Here is a 20,037-nt window from a genome sequence, read left to right as displayed (position 1 = left end):
TGATAGTCCTGATTGTCCCTTTTTTTTTGAGAAATATTAACATTTTTTATATCAATTATCATTTTTATACACTACAGTAACGTCTCCCAATTTATGGGCTGTCTATTCTTCGAACCCGCTTTGTGAAAGTGACATCATTACATCATCACCACAAATGCGAGTATAAAACAGCTCACCGTCGAATGAGACGTTAAAGCCATTCACCCCATGTGCCATATGGCTCATGTAAAGGTTATTCACATGTACGAAGCACTCTCCTGTCGCTAGTCGAACGATGAATCACCTCTGCTTCGCTCTCTTTGAGCGTAAGACGACTTGACGTCGTCTCATAGTTACCAACCTGAGAGATTTGAAACGTGTGACTATACCAGTTTAACGTGGGATAGGGGGTGGGAGGCCGCCAGGGTCCCTGTGGTCCAGGGGCGGAACCCTGGTGGGGGCTCGGGTTTCAGTCATGTAACCAACAGTTGGTTGTGACAATGAACGCGCAAGATCACATGCGACTACTAAATTCTACTAAGCGTGTGGCTGGCTTTGTTGTTTTGGTTGGAAAAGAGAAATTTTGTCTGTGAATTGATTCTTGAATGAGATAAACAAAAGCTCTCTATTGACTCAAGCTACTGCATGACCATTTTGATTTTTTTTAATAAAACCAATTTCTTCTATTTTTAAATGCATGATCCCCTGATTTGAAATAAAATTGCTTTTTCTCATTTTATATTTCAGACTCCATTTCGGGTTTTTGCTTTGGTTTTGTTTTACATCCTAACCAGCATCATTTTGATGTCACTTGTTAATTTCAATGACACAGTCTATCGACTACCATCACAGAAAGAGATCCAGTCGATGGATTTACCTCCAAACTTCGCAGTTCTTGCACCAGTCGATAGCGCAGACAAAAATGCAGTTAAATTTAAACCTGAGGACCTGCTACTTGCTAAAGACCAAAGCATTGATTCTGAACAAAAAACTGATGCAAGTGACAAAAAAATGCATATATTAGAATCTCCTCATTCTAAGTTTGATTGGAAACAAGCTTTTTCTAGGGATATATTAAAAGGAAATAATAAACAATTGGCACAAAGTGACTACCAGCCTTTAATAGGGAACTGGGTAAGTATGTTTTTATAAAGGTCTGTTCACAGCAGCAATTAATATGAGACAATTTTTTGTGGTATACCCATATATGGGCATGGTGATGTCATATCACACACAAATATGGTCATATCACATTTACTTGTCACATAAAATTTGATAGTGTGGACAAGGGTTTACAACCTGTTAACACCCAATTATTGTAACAATTTTTTTTATTTGCCCATGTGGGCATGTCGTGTCAACACTTTGCACAGCCCCAGGGTATCTGTTGACAAATACATTTGAATCTGAAATCATCCTAGTAATAGGCGTTATTTTTTGAATTTTTTATTTAAAAAAATTTTTTTTTTTTTGGTATATATTTATATTGTATTGTCATTGTATTTGTTTTTGATGATGGAGTAAGAGCAGTTTACTGTTTGGGCTTATGCCTATTACTTACTCCTGGCAAGAATATTGTATATATACTTTTTACTTTGCCGAATAAATATTATTATTATTATTAATATTAATGTCATTAAAGGCAGGATGATGACATGAAAACCATAATGCACATCATTGGTATTTTGCCACTTACAATGTGATAGTGTGGAGTGAGCACTCAATTAATTTATATAAAACCATGCAATATACAAACAAGCGAGTGATCTTTTTATTTATAACATTTCAATGAAAGTTGTTATTCCCAACAGAAACAAATTGAACTCTTTTGAACTTTGTTGCAAATATATTAAGTTTGAGTACTTGTGCACCAAGATTAAGTAATATTAACATATTTATGTGGCTTTGTTTTAATGAGTGCTGCAAAGGACAATGCACTATATAAAGTGGTTATGGCATTCGAATAAGACAGAAAGTCGTTTTTCTTTAGTTTCATCCCATGCCAAGGCATATAAAGTGCGCTACCATAATAAAAAAAAAATCATTCCCATCAACTGTAATGAAACAAACAAACATATGATATTTATTTTTAGATTGTTACTTCTTTTATTTTTTATTTTTTAAAAATTTATTCATTCTGAAGTAATTATAAGTAAAAACATTCAAGGATAAAACACACAGAAAATTAGAAAAAGCAACTTATTTCCACTGTGGTCCCTAAATGAAAATACTAAAATTACAGAATAATAGTTATGAAATAGGTTTAGTGAACTCAAAACCAATATTTAAATGTACAGGGTTCTTCCCTGAGCCTCCAGGTCGGGAGTTCTCATTCTGACCACTGCCTGCAAGGTAACGTGCAGTACTGTACTAGTGGTATTGTTTAGACGGGTGTGGACGTGAACTTGCATCAATAAAGAGCTTTCGATTGCACGACGACGGTAGGACGTAGAACGTAATGACGTCACTAAAAGTCATCTGCGCATCTGAGAACGTTAAGGTCACCTCATCGAGCAATTTGGCCAAATCTACGTATGCAGAGAACATAGGACACCAGGTAGGACGGTCACGCATGAGTGATTCCGTTCTTGTGCCGCGTCGTCGCAGAAATTGAAAGCTCCCTATTGGTGCCCTGAGTGAACTCTGTCTTACGTGAACTTGAACTTGAGTCCCTGGCAGTGAAACGCGTTAAATCTGAATATTTTTAAGCAGTTTGATTTTGTGAGCGCTTGAATAGAATAGGTTTAATAATAAATGGATTCTTATATAGCGCATATCACAAATGTATCTACCTGTATGCTCTGCACATTATTACCACCGGTCTTTAATGTGAATTGTCCATGAAATAAGCAAAAAGTACAAAAAAATCATAAAATGTTGATAAAAACATCTCACTCACACAATAAATGTGGAAAAGACAATCCAAACCAGTCAATCGTCGCAAATCGTGTTTCAGAGAAATTGGCCAAAACATGCTGGAATGTCAAATTTTTAAAAATCTATTTTATTGCACTAAACTAACCTTTACATATCTATACATCATTCTATGGCTGTTATTTTCCCCATTTTTAATGTTAAAACAACACTTTTTAAGGATTTAATGGTCGTTTTTGTATGAGAAATGCATGAAATCATAAACTTTGAAGGCTGATTTCTCATATATTGCCCTTTAAACAGCTGTATGTTTAAACGCTTGTAACTTCATAAGGAAATGTCCAATTTGAATAATTTTTTTACCATTTTATAGCTATTATTTTACACTCTATTAAACACTGTATTAATAACTCAAAATCGATTTTTGCGACGAGTGACTGGTTTGGCTTGTCTTTGCCACAAATAAGTAAAAAGACCATAAGAAAGTATATTAATACATACTCCAAGTATTGAAATACATGCCATCGTGTTGGGATTCAATATTTTGACATTAATTATGTCATCATCAGGAAGGATGATGACATGATGACATAATGATGACATAATTAATGTCGAAATATTGAATCCCAACACGATGGCTTGTATTTCAATACTTGGAGTATGTATTATACTTTCTCATCTGAGATTAATCAGTGGACCTTTCGGTAAAAAGACCATAGTCATAATAATAATATTACTCTATGTCAATTTATAAGGTGCATAAACAAGGTCTCTATCATGAAATATTTTATGTGATGGCAGTTATGTTATTCTTTTCATTATGGGGAGTTTAGTTACAATTGCATGTTTTTATGTTGTAATATTAGTTGTCAAATATTTAATGACATATTTTATGTTGTGTGGAGTTTGGCATGTTCTTTTCATAATAATGATGAGTTCAGAAATAAGATGGAAGTGTGGATTGGATTTCAGTACAGTAACATACTGCAATGTAACCAGATACTATAATAATGACCACAGAAAAAAGTGGTAAGGCCTAATAAAATTCATTGCTAGTTTCCCGCCCTCATCAAATTTTGGAGCCTTATGAAAAATATACTTATTTGCTATTTAAAAAAAAAAAACATTCATTTTTCCAAGGCCCAATAAAAAAATTATTAGTTTATCACCCTTGCGCATATGCCTTCTATGGTACTGGGAAAAAAAAAGTTTGAAAAATTTTTTTTTGAAATTTAAAAACAAATTTTATTTATTTATTTTTTTCATTTATTTTATTAAATAGTTAGTAGATATTGTTTGCATTATCTAAATCATATTTTACTTTGAATATAAATGCACCAGCAAAGAAACGAAGGGTTATATTTGGCTTTAGCAAAAAAAAAAAAAAAAATGGGAAAAAAAAGCCTCTCTCCCTCATCACTTTTCCTGCCCAGATAGGGTGATAAACTAATAATATTTTTTATATGGCCTAATAATGACTTTCTGAAAGAATGCTGTCAAGTCTAAGAAGCAGTGGCGGCTCTAGGATATAATTTCTGGGGGGTGGGGGCTAAGTTGTCTGACAGGGGGACTTGACCTCGTAGGCTCGGGCTGGAGGAAGGAGTTGAGAGGGAGTTCCCCCTCCCAAATGAGATTTTTTTGAAGAATATCAACCTCTGGATGGCCGAAAATGGCACTCTCAGACTGTGTCAAACGTGTTGGCTTAGTGTGGGCCTATTTTTATATGTTTTATGGTCTGATTGCCCGACGAGCTCTGTCCGATGGAGGGTTTGACCTGTCCGGTGGGGGCTTAAGCCCCCCCCCCGCTGGCGCCGCCACTGCTAAGAAGAGGTGGGAAAATAAATGGCAGAAATACATTACAAAGATTCATTTGACTTATTATATAAAAAACTATTTTTACTATTTACTTAGCCTGTTTAGCATTAGTACTGTATGGATAGTAAATAGCAAATACGGTAGTAAATACCCTCACCAAAAAAATAATTTATAGTACGGGACGTGAAGCTACCATTAAATTTTATTGGGCCTAATCATATCTGAAGAAAAATGGGAAAGCAAAAAAATATTATCTTTGTAATCTTACAAATACATACAAGTAATCTCTCCGAAAAATACTGTAAATCCTTATTTTTGCAGCCCCTTACGTTTTTCGTGATTTTACAATTTCCAGTCGTTTTTTTATGAACTTCCTACCCTCAGATTGTACACATTTTAATAAGAAACAACATTTTTAACCTAAAACGTGATCGCAAAGAAGAACTTTTCAATGAAGCCTTTATTGAGGGAATCAATCTATAGCTTTGTTTTTGAAGACCAAACTCTCATGCCCTTAATTTTTGCGATCATTGTTTTTTCAAGAAAATAAGGCACTCAAAAATAAGGGATTTACAGTACAGTAGAACCTTGTTTTGGTACCTCAGTTATACGAACCCTCAGTCTTACGTACGCTTCGTATGGACGATTACCATTAAAAAAAACCCCAAAATACTCAAAACAAATGCCCTTTCCAGGGCCACCATAATGTAAAAATAGATTTTTTTAGTTTCTGTCTATTGTTTCAATACTGTAACAATAAACAAACCATGTAAAGTATTTGCATTCAACAGCAATGCTGATGGTCTAATTAACGTGCTGTTTTAATCTAAAACCATGTGGACTGAGTGAGATGAACAACTACCGTTGGTGCACGAAATAATTTCTTTCCTACTTTACCTTTTTTGTGTGAAAACTTGTCTGATCGAATTTTTCTACCATGAAGTTTAGTAAGCTGGGTAGGCATAATTTTGTACATGAATGCTAATTGGTTTGCTTGTCCAGTGCAGTGCGCATGGTTTTAGTTTGTCTCAGCACACCCATACCCATATTATTGTTATTCTGATTATTTTTATTTTATTTTATTGTTATTATTTTATTGTTACTTGCTTTTTCTCAGTTGGCCAGATATCAATTCTCTGTAAAGCGCATAGGGGCAATGTGCAATATACGCTACTGTATATAAGTATAGCATTATTATACAAACACTTCAGCTCTGGTTATAGAATAGCCATGAAGGGGAATTCCCAAATTATACCATTTGTAGCCTTTACAATATTTTTATGTTCTTTAGTTAAATAAAAGATATAAAATGATGAATTGATACACTAAAAAGATCTACTGTAGGCTGGTCAGAGGTCAAATGTCTGGGGGGGGGGCAACCAGCCTGCACATAGTTTTACAGTATTATGACATCGTAAAAAAGTGATGAATGAAAACACTGGTTTTATTCGTAGGCCTAGGCCTACTGTCAGTTGTACCATTGTAAGTTGTAGACATAGTTGTAGGCCAGGTAACATCATTCGTTCATAACATACGTTTATTGTGTGTTGTGTAAGTATTAGGTCAAAGGTCACCACAAATTTAACCAACCTTGATTTTACGCCCTCCGGTCCCGTAAAGTACATAAAATCGAAGTTCTGCTATACATTGTTTTCGTGTGTGTGTATTGACTTATGGATTTGGTTTCATAATAAATAAATAAATACTTATTTATTGATTTATATTCTTATTTCAGACGGTGAAATTTCATTGTAAAACATGCGCCATCGTATCCAGCTCAGGACAGTTGTTGAATCGAGGAGCTGGCGAGGAAATTGATAGCAATGAGTGCGTTTTCCGCATGAATGATGCACCCACATTAGGTTACGAAAATGACGTTGGGTATAGGACTACTGCCAGGGTAATTGGTCATATGAATCTAAAAAAAGTGTTCAAAAACCAAATTGAGAAACAGAAGGAATTTTTTGATAATAGCAGTACAAAAACAGAAAAATTGTTTGTGCATTGGTCATATTTAACAGAGATCGACAAGTCATTAGAAGAATATGAAATCGGACTTGATTTTGCAAGGAAGTACCAGAAAGTGGAATTTATACAATTTACACCGGAAAAAATGAAATATGCGGAAAAAATATTTCGCTATGAAACAGGGTTAACAAGGTAAGATATATTTCAAAGGTTTGTAAAATTATACAAAGGATGCAATAAAATTTAGTACGTACTGTATTTTGCTTTTTTTAAATACGCCTAAAATGTACTAACATGTATAGAAATGATAAGGAGATTTGATTTTATTTAAATAATAGGTTTATAGATGAAAATATCGTATCATGAGTTCTATGTCATGGCTAGATGCAGTAGGCCTACAGCAACTGTCTGGCCTCAGTAGCTAAGCCTAGGTACCATAAGCCTGCCTACCTCAGCTGCTTTGAGACTTAGCTGGTCATCCCAGGTACAGTTAACAGTTAATTATGACAAAGAGAGGAAAAACACATTGAGAACTCGCTCCTACAATATTCCTAAATTTTGTATGGTATTTAAGCATCCTACCATGAACAATATTTATCAAAACATGTGTTTTATTAACAAATTATTTTCCTGTAAATATTGATTCACACATCGTGGTTATGTCATGGTATGCAAATTAGTTTCTTCTTAGTATACACTTTGCAGCGTTTGCACATGCGCAATCACATGCAGCGATGACCGGAAAAGAGTTGGGGATTGTCTCCAGGAGTACTGCCCAATCACCACCACCAGAAGGACCCCACTGGAAATAAGTCTTCTTCTAGACTTTTGTGGGCAATCCTTGGTGGTTGGTGTTTAACCAAGCGAACATTTACCCAGAAGAACAACCAGGATGTTATCTTTTTTTTCAAGCAGACTAGTCCAATGTTGGCTCGGTTATGTCTTTGTGCTCTTCGTATTAAGCGTATATTATTACCGCATTCATCACAGTACATTTCACGCATGTTCGCATCTTGCCATCTGAGCAGTTGGCTAAGAGGTATTGTTCCTGCTTCTTGGGCTTAAGACCCCAGTTTAAACCTGGCCAGGGTCTGGTTTGAATTGGAATCTGATCACTTGGCTCCTCACATAACCTCTCATATTGAGGCGTGTTAAGAACAATGTTCGTCTCCGTCTGTGTCCGTTATTTGTCGTAGATAAGTCGGGTGGCGTTACACTGCTGATGGTGCAGTATCTCAGAGGCCCAGCCCAAATTTCCAGTTTCTAATTAAATAAAAACCAATGAAGAATTATTATCTTATAGTCCACGCATGAAAAGTGGTACGATTTGAACAAAGTAAAGTTACTGTACCGAAAAAAACCAGTAGCTCAACTGATAACTGATAAAATATACCTCCAAATAAAGTGAGACTAGTACAGTACGTAATTCATATTTTTATATTTTATTAGATCATTCGGCATGAATACATCTCCATTGCAAAGTTACTATTCGTCTCGGTCAAAATTAATGCAAACAAAGATAGGCAAATCAGCCAATTTGTAGTTTGAACTGCGCATGCCCAGGTTAAGGTTAATGTACATAAACAAACATGCAGACGACATAGGTTTATATTGATTGACCTCGGATACGGGCATGCGCAGTTAAAACTACGAATTGGCTTAATAAAAACAGGAGTTTTTAATGAGAATATTTTACTGTAGTTGGATGGAGATGAGGTCAGTCAAAGTGTAAAATTTATTGATTTTTACTAGTATTAGATAATTTCGGAGAGCACCACCAGCATCTGTTTATTTTGAGAAACTTGTTATAATGGTTGAATTTTGGATGAAACCATGAAAATGAATAGTATGAAATGCCATGCAGATAAGTAATATGGAATGCAATTGGTGCCAAAATCAATTTATTTTTAAGCGCTTTCACTGATTAAGACAAAATTTAGGGATAGGAATCCAGGGTAGCATTGCTTGGATAGGGTCACTCTATCTTGAAGTTTATATCAGAGCCTAACCCCTTTTGATTAGACAATAACATTTTAAAATTTATTGAATTATCCTTCCTCAGAACACAAGCAAGGACGTGGTTATCAACGGGTTGGTATACCATGCTTCTAGCCATTGATGCGTGTGATAGTATAAATGTCTATGGAATGGTAGATGATACGTATTGTCGGTAAGTATTTAATATAAATATAATTTAGTATTATTATACTGTGCCATGTTTCTAGAAATTGACATACACGGGTGACTAGTATAAATTTCTATGGAATAAAAAAAAATCAAAATATCGAATTATTTTTTGATAAAATCAGAATTTGATTCAAAATTTATTATTAAAAATACAGACTTGTACTGTTATATAAATCCAGTAGAAGTAAATCGCATAGAGTGAGTATACAAGCTGAGTTATGGTAGCACAGATCCTTGCTACAGTAAATTTGTAAATGAATTGGCTTTCACACTGACAATTTTGTGTACCAATCCTTAGTGTATTTAAGAAGGTTGGATCCCCCGAGACAGCCTTTCACACCCTCTAAATATTTCAAAATTATTTTTAAAAATGTGAAAAAAAATTATCAAATTTAAATCTGAGAGTGTCATTTACCGCCATCTATAAATTTTCTTTCCTGGGGGGGTGGGGGGTGGACCCTCTGTGAAATTCCCTCCCTGGGGCCTCTATTTTGAATTCCTTAATCCACCACAGTACAGTAGGCAAACCCCATGGTATGAATTGAATAAAGTATCTGTGCTGTACTCCGCTGCACATCTAGATGTGTATAAGAGACAGGTATTGACTTATGGATTTGGTTTCATAATAAATAAATAAATACTTATTTATTGATTTATATTCTTATTTCAGACGGTGAAATTTCATTGTAAAACATGCGCCATCGTATCCAGCTCAGGACAGTTGTTGAATCGAGGAGCTGGCGAGGAAATTGATAGCAATGAGTGCGTTTTCCGCATGAATGATGCACCCACATTAGGTTACGAAAATGACGTTGGGTATAGGACTACTGCCAGGGTAATTGGTCATATGAATCTAAAAAAAGTGTTCAAAAACAAAATTGAGAAACAGAAGGAATTTTTTGATAATAGCAGTACAAAAACAGAAAAATTGTTTGTGCATTGGTCATATTTAACAGAGATCGACAAGTCATTAGAAGAATATGAAATCGGACTTGATTTTGCAAGGAAGTACCAGAAAGTGGAATTTATACAATTTACACCGGAGAAAATGAAATATGCGGAACGCTTGCTCACAGCGTAAGTAATTGAATGCTGATTGGTCATTTTGTTACCTGAAGTCAATGCAAGACCCTCCGCAACGATTAAAGCCCGGCTTAGAAAAGTTAAACAAGGTGGCATGCCCCTCCTAGTTAATATAGGAACACAGCCTGGCTTGAGATAAGCCAGCTAGTTCAGACTGGCAGGTGGATAAAACCGGTAAGTTGAGCCGGGTTTATCCAACTAGTCTGAACTAAGCCTAAGCCTAAGTATTTCAAAATGTCTAGTCACCACCAGTTGTGTAGATTAAGGGTGGGGGTGGGATGGGGGTAAGTTGGGACATATGCGTCAGATAAAGTTTGAACCCCATGCACCCCAGCTGGAATTTTTTCGAGCAAAAATAATCAATTTAAAGTATTTGAAATTCGTTGCATTCACTGAGGTAATGCCATCTCCATTCCTCATCTTCAATTGTCCATTGTGCTTCCCTCTCCCAATCAGCCTCCACAGGTATGTAATAGGAAATAAATAAATAATTAAAATAAGATAAATTAATTATTCTAATGCAGAAAAAAAGGTTACGTGTACACTATGCAGGTGGAAAACGGCGCCGCGATTATTATTATTATTTATTATTATAGTAACTATTTACAAATTTATTACTTTGTTAAAGTACTATTTGACTAAAAAATATCTAATGTACAATAATTTCTATCATATAATCTTAGTTAAAAGTTTATACAAATAATGTCTATATTGTTCCTATCCAACAAAGGACAATTCTAATATTTGTCTTCTTTCAAAATCTATTTTCTGTCTTAAAACTTTCAAACTTTCATCTAAATGAAACTAAAAGCAGTTTACAGTACTTTCCGCATTGTTCTGAAATAATTCAAATCTTGAATCAGAAAACAGTAGCATTAAAGAGAAGTGCTGTATGCATTTAATTTTGAAATATTAAAAAACTTAAATCTAAAATGTCCAGTTGTAATAAATATACAATCTACTTGAACACGAGTTTCAATAGAATTCAATTTTGATATTTTAATACAAACTTCAGTTTTTAATTCTACAGTAATACTAATAAAATACATCTTACTTGATTTTAAATGCAGACTTTGTATGCTCAATTATCCTTTGATTGTGAGGAAAATTTTAAAGATACATTTAAAAATAAGATACAAATTATGCTATTTTAATTTATCCTTTATTTTCATGCTTTATTATTATTTGATTTAGTAGCAGTATATATTATACAAGTATTGACTGCTCATGAGGGGAATGGTGAATGTCCCAAGGTGATGTGGAGACCGTAGCCTACCTTCCCACGTGGCCCAAGGGAAGATAGGCTACGGTCTGCACATCACCGAACGGCAATAGATTTTACTGTTCCCCGAATATAGAGCAGTCAATATTTGTTTTATATACCTCATACATAGATTCTACAAGGCCTAAAAAAGTACTTACTTCCTAGCCTGTTATATTAAGGCATACTAGGCCTACTACTACTCGACTAGGCTAGCTAGGCCTAGGCATTCACAGAGTGTGTCTAGCTCTTCTTTGCTTATTTACTCAATTTCAACAGCACCCATCGTCTTGCAATATATTTGTCGAATGTTAATAAGACATATTTAATTTGTCTTTTGGTGATTTTGCTATCGGCTTCACTAAGACGTAATGCTAGGCCTAGGCTAGTCCTCCTTCATCTCAAAACAAGCAGCCTCCATTTGTTTATCGTCTACTCGCTGATCTGTGACGCGGTCGAGGAATAATCTCATCGTAGAGGTCGCAGTCCCACCCTCAGCAGCGCGATGTAGTGGGTCTAGAGTTTGCACATCGCGAAAGGTTAAAAACATACTATTTTTGAGAGAAATGGTACTTTTTGAGGGGAATAGTACTTTTTATATGTCAATAGTGACGTCATCACTGTACTGTAACTTCCAATGTTATTTGCCTATTCCCCAGCGTCGACTAATTTTTCTATTATTGGACGCTTGGCTTGATTTTTTTTAGGTTCGTGTGTAAAAAACAATTCCTAATTTTTTCGTCACCGCGAATACATCGCGCACCGCAATAAAAATTGAATTGTAATTGAAAATTACTTTCGTAAAACAAGCTTAACTATTGCCCCATTATCATTATTATATAACTTTCTGCAAATTCACTCGTGATCATTTTGATTTTTACAGGTCAAAAATACAATCCTGTAGAAATTCATGTTTTTCAAAGAATAAATACAATACTGTATTGTATTGTATTCATGTTTTTCAAAGAATACAATACATTACAGTATTGTATTCTTTGAAAAACATGAATACAATACAATACAGTATTGTATTCATGTTTTTCAAAGAATACAATACTGTAATGAATCTCCTAGCATGGGCTATACAATTGTGTGAAGTGATTAAAAATTATTTTATCATATTGTTTCTAAACTTGATGTGTATCACCATGTAGTGAGTGACACATTTGATTATATTAAAAATCGACATGGCAATTATAGTTTATACTAGATATTTTTTGAAAATGTGTAGTAAATAGTAGATATTCTTTTTGTATTTTCTCAATCATGTTTTACATTGAATATCATGCACCAGCAAGTAACCCAACGGTGATATTTGGCTTTAGCTAAAAAAAAATTTAAAAAAATTAAAAATAAAAATTTCCCAGCTCAAATATGGTGATAAATTAATTTTTTTATAGTGCATAAGCTGTATAAAATATTTTCTGCAGAATGCACTTACTGTAAGTATAAAAAAAGAATGGAGTTTTATACCAAATGACAGTCTGTCTTCCTTAAAAACCATGGTTTGCTCTGATGGCTTAGTGGTCATGCTGTAAAAGAAAATACATGGGGCTTCATCCATTTGAAAAATAAATAAATGTTTCTTTAAAATTATAGTATAACACTTGTTCACACTTTCTTTGTATTACACGTTCTGTTGTAATATCACATTACTAATAATTTATAATTAATGGACATGATGAATTTTTCATTTGGCCAATATTATTATATTCCCCAGCTTTCGCCAACACGTCTAAATTTAGAATGATGTATTTCAATTTCTGTGACATCAGTTGTGATTTAGACAGTAAATCTTTTGATTAGTATGTCAAAAAAAATTGCCAATAGCTGAAGCCATGTGGTATTGGTGAGGTAAAAATGCGAATGAAAATTATTCAGTGACGATTGTACATGTATGTATGTATTTTCTGTCATTTTTAGGTGCAGAATGAATGGTTAGTTTCACTCATCTGTAGTTAAGACAGATGTAACATAAGTAAGATATAGTGAGCAATGCAACATGGTGTAAAGTACACGAGTGACCACTGACCGGTCCGCATGTTAAACTGAGGTTACCTCTATATTCTGCATTTAACGCTTCGTTTATGCTTTTTGTTGAAACTATTAAAATTATGCTTAAAAATCATGTAGGAACCTAAATGCTTAATAAATACAGTACACAGTAGCGCAAGTTATTATATTGGATTTTTGGCAAAGGTTCATAAAAAAAAATAAAAGATAAAATAAATAAATAAAATGTCTTGAAATTGAAAAAAAAAAATTAAAATTAAAATTTAATACCAAGACGCGATTTGAACCAGGGGTTTAGCCAGTAAAAACAATATACAGTAGGCCGTCCAAAATGCAAGCCAGTGGGCATGGCAATGAGTTGATGGGCAGGCAACGCCTACTCAGAGCCACGCTCATCTTTGGGAATCCCCACTGAATATTGGTACGAATACAACATACATTTAATCAATAAATGTTTTTATCAAACGTAAATATGATTTAGCTTTCGTTTAATTTAACATTCAATAGTTTTGAAGAATATAAAGAATTTGCTGTAGGTAGACCAGGCCTAATTATGCTAAGCCGAGCCACTGTAATAGGGCAAGCTGTCCAAGCCGCCATGGTAAAATTGGCTGTCCTAAGTAATTGTAGGCCATCCAAAAGATGGCCGGACGACTCGCTGGCTAAGCCTATAATTTGAACTCACAGCTTTTAGTTTCCTTATTCCCTTAGAACACATCGTTAACTGACTACGCCATCCATGCGATGTGTCTTATTAGTGGTAATGGCAGTAATGTACAGTCCTTGCTGAAACTGCTGTTTTGTTTTGTACTGTAAGTGTAGGGGGTACCGTGGGGTCAAACTTAAAAAAAGGGCCATGAACGTTTGTTGGAAATTACCTCTAGTTTATGTGTACAAAATTTCCTGCACGTCCGTTCAAAACTGGCGACGCTGGATGCTTTTAAAGTTCTGGTAACAACAAGAACAATAACAACCGCCTAGCGTGGACCCAATAATGATAATACTGTATATATTTATACTAAAATAGAATACTTCACCTATAGTACCATGCTCTTTACAATTACGATTTTAAAAAGGTCCCCTTCCATATCTAACAGGCTTACTTGAATCTATCTAATAATCAAAAAAAATATAATTGGAATTTTTAACACAGTAATCAATAATTTTTTTCATTGATTCGTATACTGTCCTCCTAGCAAACCTGCTAGTTTATTAGGTACAGTAATTATATTTTTGTATTTGACTAGGGTTTGTATTTTTTGAATTGATGTTTCTCTTTGGCTGTTTGTGAAGTGTGTCCCCAATTCAGCTTTGAGCTGCTAAGGAACTCTATTTTGCCAATTTGACTTTATTTTTATAAAAAATTTTTAATAAAGATACCGAGATATATATACACACATTTATTTTATTACAAAGAGTGAAGAATCATTCACCAGTGGCGGAGCCGGTCTTACTCTTCAACCCTTTTTTTTTAAATTATAAAGAATGGAGAAAAAAGGAAAATTATAATGAAGTTTAGGTCTGAGAGTGCTATTTCCAGCCATATTGTTTTATACAGAGGTGCCATAATCATAAATCTTCTTACCGCATTCCCAACCATAGTGGAGCTTAGGCAGTGGTGTATCTAGGGGGCGAGTGGGGGCGCACACCCCTCCAAAATTACTCACGCCAAAATCACGGTCAAGTAGTTAAAATTCACCTAAAATTTTGTGAATTAGCGCTCCTCAACTGATCATCGAGCACCCCATTTCACTTTCGCACCCCAATCAGCATCGCCATTTCAAGACTTCTAGATACGCCACTGAGCTTAGGTGGTCTAGCTCTTTTCGGGCCCCTTTCTATTTAGAATTCCTGGATCCGCCACTGATTATATACAATAATGTACTATAATTACAACAATAAAGATGGCAATAGCAAAACAATATTAAATTTAACAAATAAGTTCCAATTATTTCATTTTTACTTTGCTTTTTCTTTCAGTAAACATCCAAATGAAAAAATTCCGTATCATTACTACGATCTTAACTTCCGAACCGAGTGTAATTACTACCGCCGCAGCGAGATCCGTCTTACAAGTGGTCATCTATTCATCACAGAAAAAGCAGTGTTTGGCCGGTGGTCCAAGCCACATAACATCACTTTTCACCATCCTCAATGGACACCAAAATCGTATTTCAATGGAAGTCTAGCTACGCCCTTTTTAGAACGTTATCGTATTGCTGGTAATCGTTTATTTTCACGTTACCCGCGTTTGAAGCTGTACTTCCATTTTGCCGGTCTTTTCTACACCGTTGTTCATTGATGCAAATTTCTTCCTTATATTTTTAAACTATTTATATCGTTTTTGTAATATTAGGCTGAGAAAGGTAAAGTCTGTGTGTTGTGTAATGTGTTTGTACACATGTATGTTAATGAATTCCACTTGTACGGGTTTAATTGGCAGCAGACATATGTGAAACATTATACCACATGAAATCATGCATATGACAATGTTGCATCAGTAATTTATATTGTCCTTGTTTGCCAAGGATCGCTGTACTGTAAGGAAACATGTGGCAAACTGTCAAGTTTATAAATTTGAATAATCTGCAAGTGGTCGTTTGCGAACCACATGAATTTGAATATATTACTGGTGCTCATTCTTGTCTGTATAGTTGACTGTAAAACAGGTGCCTAGTTGTGTAAGGTGCAAGTTTGAACAACCAGGGGATCATTTGTGATTCTTACAGGCAATGCGTAGCCAACTATTGAGACAGTTGGTACAGTCCCACACAATTTTTCTAATGGGTCCACATTTTAAAAAGTGGCTCCAAATTATGTAATTTTATGCATAAAATGTGTCTACTTTTTGAAAAATGGTTTCAGATTCCTCATATTTATCTTAAAATGGGTAAAATTTAAGAAAATGGTCCAGATTTTTTATATTTTTGCATAAAATGTGTCCACATTGTTTGAAGTTGCGCGTAAAGTGGGTCGACCCTGATATTGTCCCGCACTGTTTGGAAATCCTGGCTATGGCATTGCTTACAGGTGATTATATTTTGAATTGAAGCACAAAACAGGTGGCCAATTGTGTTGAGTATAACTTCGAACGTGTAAGACTGGTGGGTATTTGTGAAATATATGAATTTGAATATATTTCATGTGGCCATTTTTGTATTTGTTTTTAAAAAATTATTATACCAGGTGGCAATCCATGTGTGATAATTTTATGCATCACATATAACTTTGATATAATATTGTCGGTAGCGATACAGATATTTAAATGGTGGCATATGAAATGATTTAAGAAGCGTTTTAATAAGGTGGAATATTTTTTTCTCTGGCACAATCTGAACAAAAGTAGGCAAATCTACAGCAGACTCACTGTGTGTGATGTCACAACAATCCTTGACTAATACTGTGTTCTTCTGTGTTAGCTGGCAATGATGATATTTAAAAAAATCAAAGATGTGTGCCGTGAGCTAGGCTCTTAAGGTCGCGTACGAACTTCATAAGCTAGTGTTATAATTTATTGAAACATTACTGTTACCATACTCTGTCACCAGCTAACCCATTGCCATTAACAGCGGCGGAAAGCGAAACAACATTTTCTTTTGTTTGATTTATGCTTGTTTTATTACATTGTTTATTTAATTACATTATGACCGTCAATTTCAATTCATTTTGTGATAATAAGTATAAACAACTGGAAAATCTTGAAAAATACCCTGCAATAATAGTAATCTGATGTAGGCCAGGGGATGAGATTAATATAAGTGTTGCAGGGAGGGAAGCGGTGGGAGGATGAAGGAATAATCACAGCTCAGTGATGAAACTATTTTGATTCATAAGTGAAAGTAATATAATCATTTTCAGGTTGTACCTTTAACTTTTTGGAAGCTATTTAGCATTGACATCAGTGGTGTATCTAGGAATCTTGAAAAGTGGGGGGTGGGGAGTCCTGAGGGTTAAATAGGGGACTTAAAGTGAAATAGGGGACTTAAAGTGAAATAGGGGACTTAATGATTAAGTGAGGGGAACTCGCAAAATTTGGTGAAAAGACATGATATTTAACTATTTGAGGTTTTTTTTTTGGCTCTATCATTTTCAATGCGAAGGTCCCCAATTGGGGGAGTCCAAACTTCATTTTTTTGGTGGGGGTGGGGGGAGCGCGGTGGGGACATAAATACACCATTGATTGTCATCCAAACATGAGGATAAAAGTTACCATTAAAATGGATGGATTCCATACCATACCATACCATATGATATTTTCATGGTGTATTTTAGGAGTGATTTTATTCACAGTACAGTATTATGATATTAGCATATAGTTTTCTGATTCTTAACGCCAAATACTTTTGTTCCTGTATTATTTTTCTATCCATCCAGCATGAAAAATGTTTTAATGATATAATTTCATTTACTGTAAATTATTGAGAAACCAGAACATTTTTATGTCAAGTTTTACCATTGATTGACATTTTACATATTGATGGTAAATTTTTTCCATTGATGGGAGACAAATATTATATTAAAAAGGTTTTTATATAAGGCATGGTCTTCTATTGCAATTCAAAATACTTCCACTAAAAACAAAATAAAATAAATCAGCAATAAACCACTATTGTTTAAATATCTGATTTTGTAATTACTCTAATAATATTTTTTTTTGTTTATAAATCTATTTTGACTTGCATTCCAGTGGTTAGAAATCAGGCTCTGACCAGACTAAAATTTTCTTTTGACAAAAAACTTTTGTATGCCCATATATAGTCATGATGTGCCTATATATGGTCATGATGTGATGTAATCATGACCATATGAAGATCAATAACGTGTTGTTTGCAAGTTAGTCGTAGTAGGCATTACGTTATTAGACAGATAAACTTTGTGTGGCTATTGGTATATGAATGTTTGGCACATTTTTTATTGTTTCAGTTATCTTGCTTAAAATAAGTTCACCATTCTGTGATTTCCTATTAAGTACACCTTTTGCTTTTCCTTTTTTCTATTCACTTGTTAACAGTTTAGTGTATGTGCAACGTAACAGAAGATGATGAACGTTTATTATTCTGTAGCTTGTCGGCTTGGCGTAATTTTTCCCATAATTTGCTTTTGGTAGCCATGTTAAGTTAAAACTACCGTAAATCCTCAAATTGAAGCCCCCCCTCTTCAGTTTGCAATATAGCCTCGAAAAGAAGCCTATACCATAGGCTTCTTTTTGAGATAGAGTACAATACATACACTATACATGAATTTCAAGAAACAAAAGAAATTAAAAACATGCTTGGTTTTTACAGTAGTATAGGTGATTTAATGCCAGTTAATACACAACATGATACAGATTGAAGTTTTATAGTACAAATTACCAAAATTAAAAGCATTTGTTTTTAAAAGAAGCCCCCTCTCGTTACTTTGCAATAGTAGCCTCGAAAAGAAGCCCATCCGAAGTTGGCATAAAAAAAAAACCCAGGGCCTTAATTCAAGGTTTTACGGTATGTGCAACCATAATTCAGAAGGTGATAGACGGCTCATTTGTAACGCTTCAGCACCTCTTTTAGGCTTGGCATAACTATTTCCATGATTTGCTTTTGGTAGTCATGTTAAGTTAAACTATGTACAACTGTAAAAGAAGGTGATGGATGGCATCATTTGTAACGCTTCAGCATCTCCTGTAGGCTTGGCATAACTACCGTCATGATCTCCCTTTGTTAGTCAAATGTCAAGTTCAGACATAAGTGTAATCGTAACGGGGAAAAATGGACATCATCTGCTACGCATAGGCTAATTTTGGAGAGGATTGCCATAATTGCTGTCAACTTTTCTCATTTCATGATTTGTTTTCGGTAGTCAGTGTCTTGTTCAACTTGTTTAACTGTTTGTTGAAATATAACAGAATAACAACTAACAATCTTTAACTATTTTGCATGAGATGTTAATTTATACTTCTTTAATTAATAATATTTATTTATTTGGCAAAGTAAGAGTACAATCTTGCCAGGAGCGAGGAATAGGCATGAGCCCAAACAGTAAACTGCCCTTGTTCCATCATCATAATACACAATTATTTGGGATTTTATGTTGTTTGCAAATTAGTGTTTCAAATGACACTGCTTTCAATATTAATCTGTGTTGTCGAACGTTGAAATAATTAATAAGTGATCACCACGTGTTAAAAGTCCTACCTCGCATTGATGTAGAGCGGGTCGCTTAAATAGTTTGATAAATTTCTTGACGTCATAATTGAGATGTGGGTGTCAGTTTTAACACTTCTAATGTCGCATTAATGTATCTGCTTGTCACCTTGTCAGAATACTTAATATGACACAAGTAATCACATACTAAAAGTGATTACTAAATGTTTGTGGTTCACATTTATTCATTCTACTATCCACAAATGCTAAAAAGGTGAGTGTTGCCCAGTTGTCAACACTCTTTTCTGAAAATATAGGATCTAATCTAATACAAATTTAATTTAAATGAAAGGCATTTTTAAATGAAAGGATTTTTTTTAATCTAAATATTTTTTTCTATTTTTCTGATGTCCACACACAATTAATTACATTTATTTATTTTAAATTTTTATTTCATTTAATTTTATTTCATTTTATTTTATCAATTTGATGTAATAACTATTTGAACTATTTGGAATTTTGTACTAAATTCTTGTTTTCATATTTTTATGTTTAATATTGACAGAACCTTTTAGTGTGACATTATTTATTATTTTGTTGCAAAGATATTATGGTTAGGTGGAGTTTACATGTTTTGGTATCCAGCAAATAAAGAAGTTTGGTTTTCTGTTTTGTCATTTCAGTGTATAAATTATCTCCTATGAAATTTCTGCAAGATTTCAAGTATATCATTGAAAT

At 34.2% G+C, this 20,037-nt stretch overlaps 1 protein-coding gene across 1 annotated transcript; it reads left to right on the top strand.

Annotated features, from left to right (window-relative positions):
- Positions 1-726: 726 nt before the first annotated feature.
- LOC117124886 (alpha-N-acetyl-neuraminyl-2,3-beta-galactosyl-1,3-N-acetyl-galactosaminide alpha-2,6-sialyltransferase-like) lies at positions 727-18,070 on the top strand (the record flags this gene model as incomplete). Its single annotated transcript, XM_033271214.1, is given in 4 exon segments — positions 727-1,113; positions 6,404-6,828; positions 8,699-8,806; positions 15,161-18,070. Coding segments are annotated over 4 exon segments (1,242 nt in total), but the record flags the coding sequence as incomplete, so codon positions are not given.
- Between the last annotated feature and the right edge of the window lie 1,967 nt (positions 18,071-20,037).

The sequence above is a fragment of the Anneissia japonica genome, unplaced genomic scaffold (genome assembly GCF_011630105.1).
Source record: "Anneissia japonica isolate Jap-2015-1 unplaced genomic scaffold, ASM1163010v1 scaffold1881_len754168_cov175, whole genome shotgun sequence".
Lineage (NCBI taxonomy): Eukaryota > Metazoa > Echinodermata > Crinoidea > Comatulida > Comatulidae > Anneissia > Anneissia japonica.
This window is presented reverse-complemented; position numbering and strand designations above follow the sequence as displayed.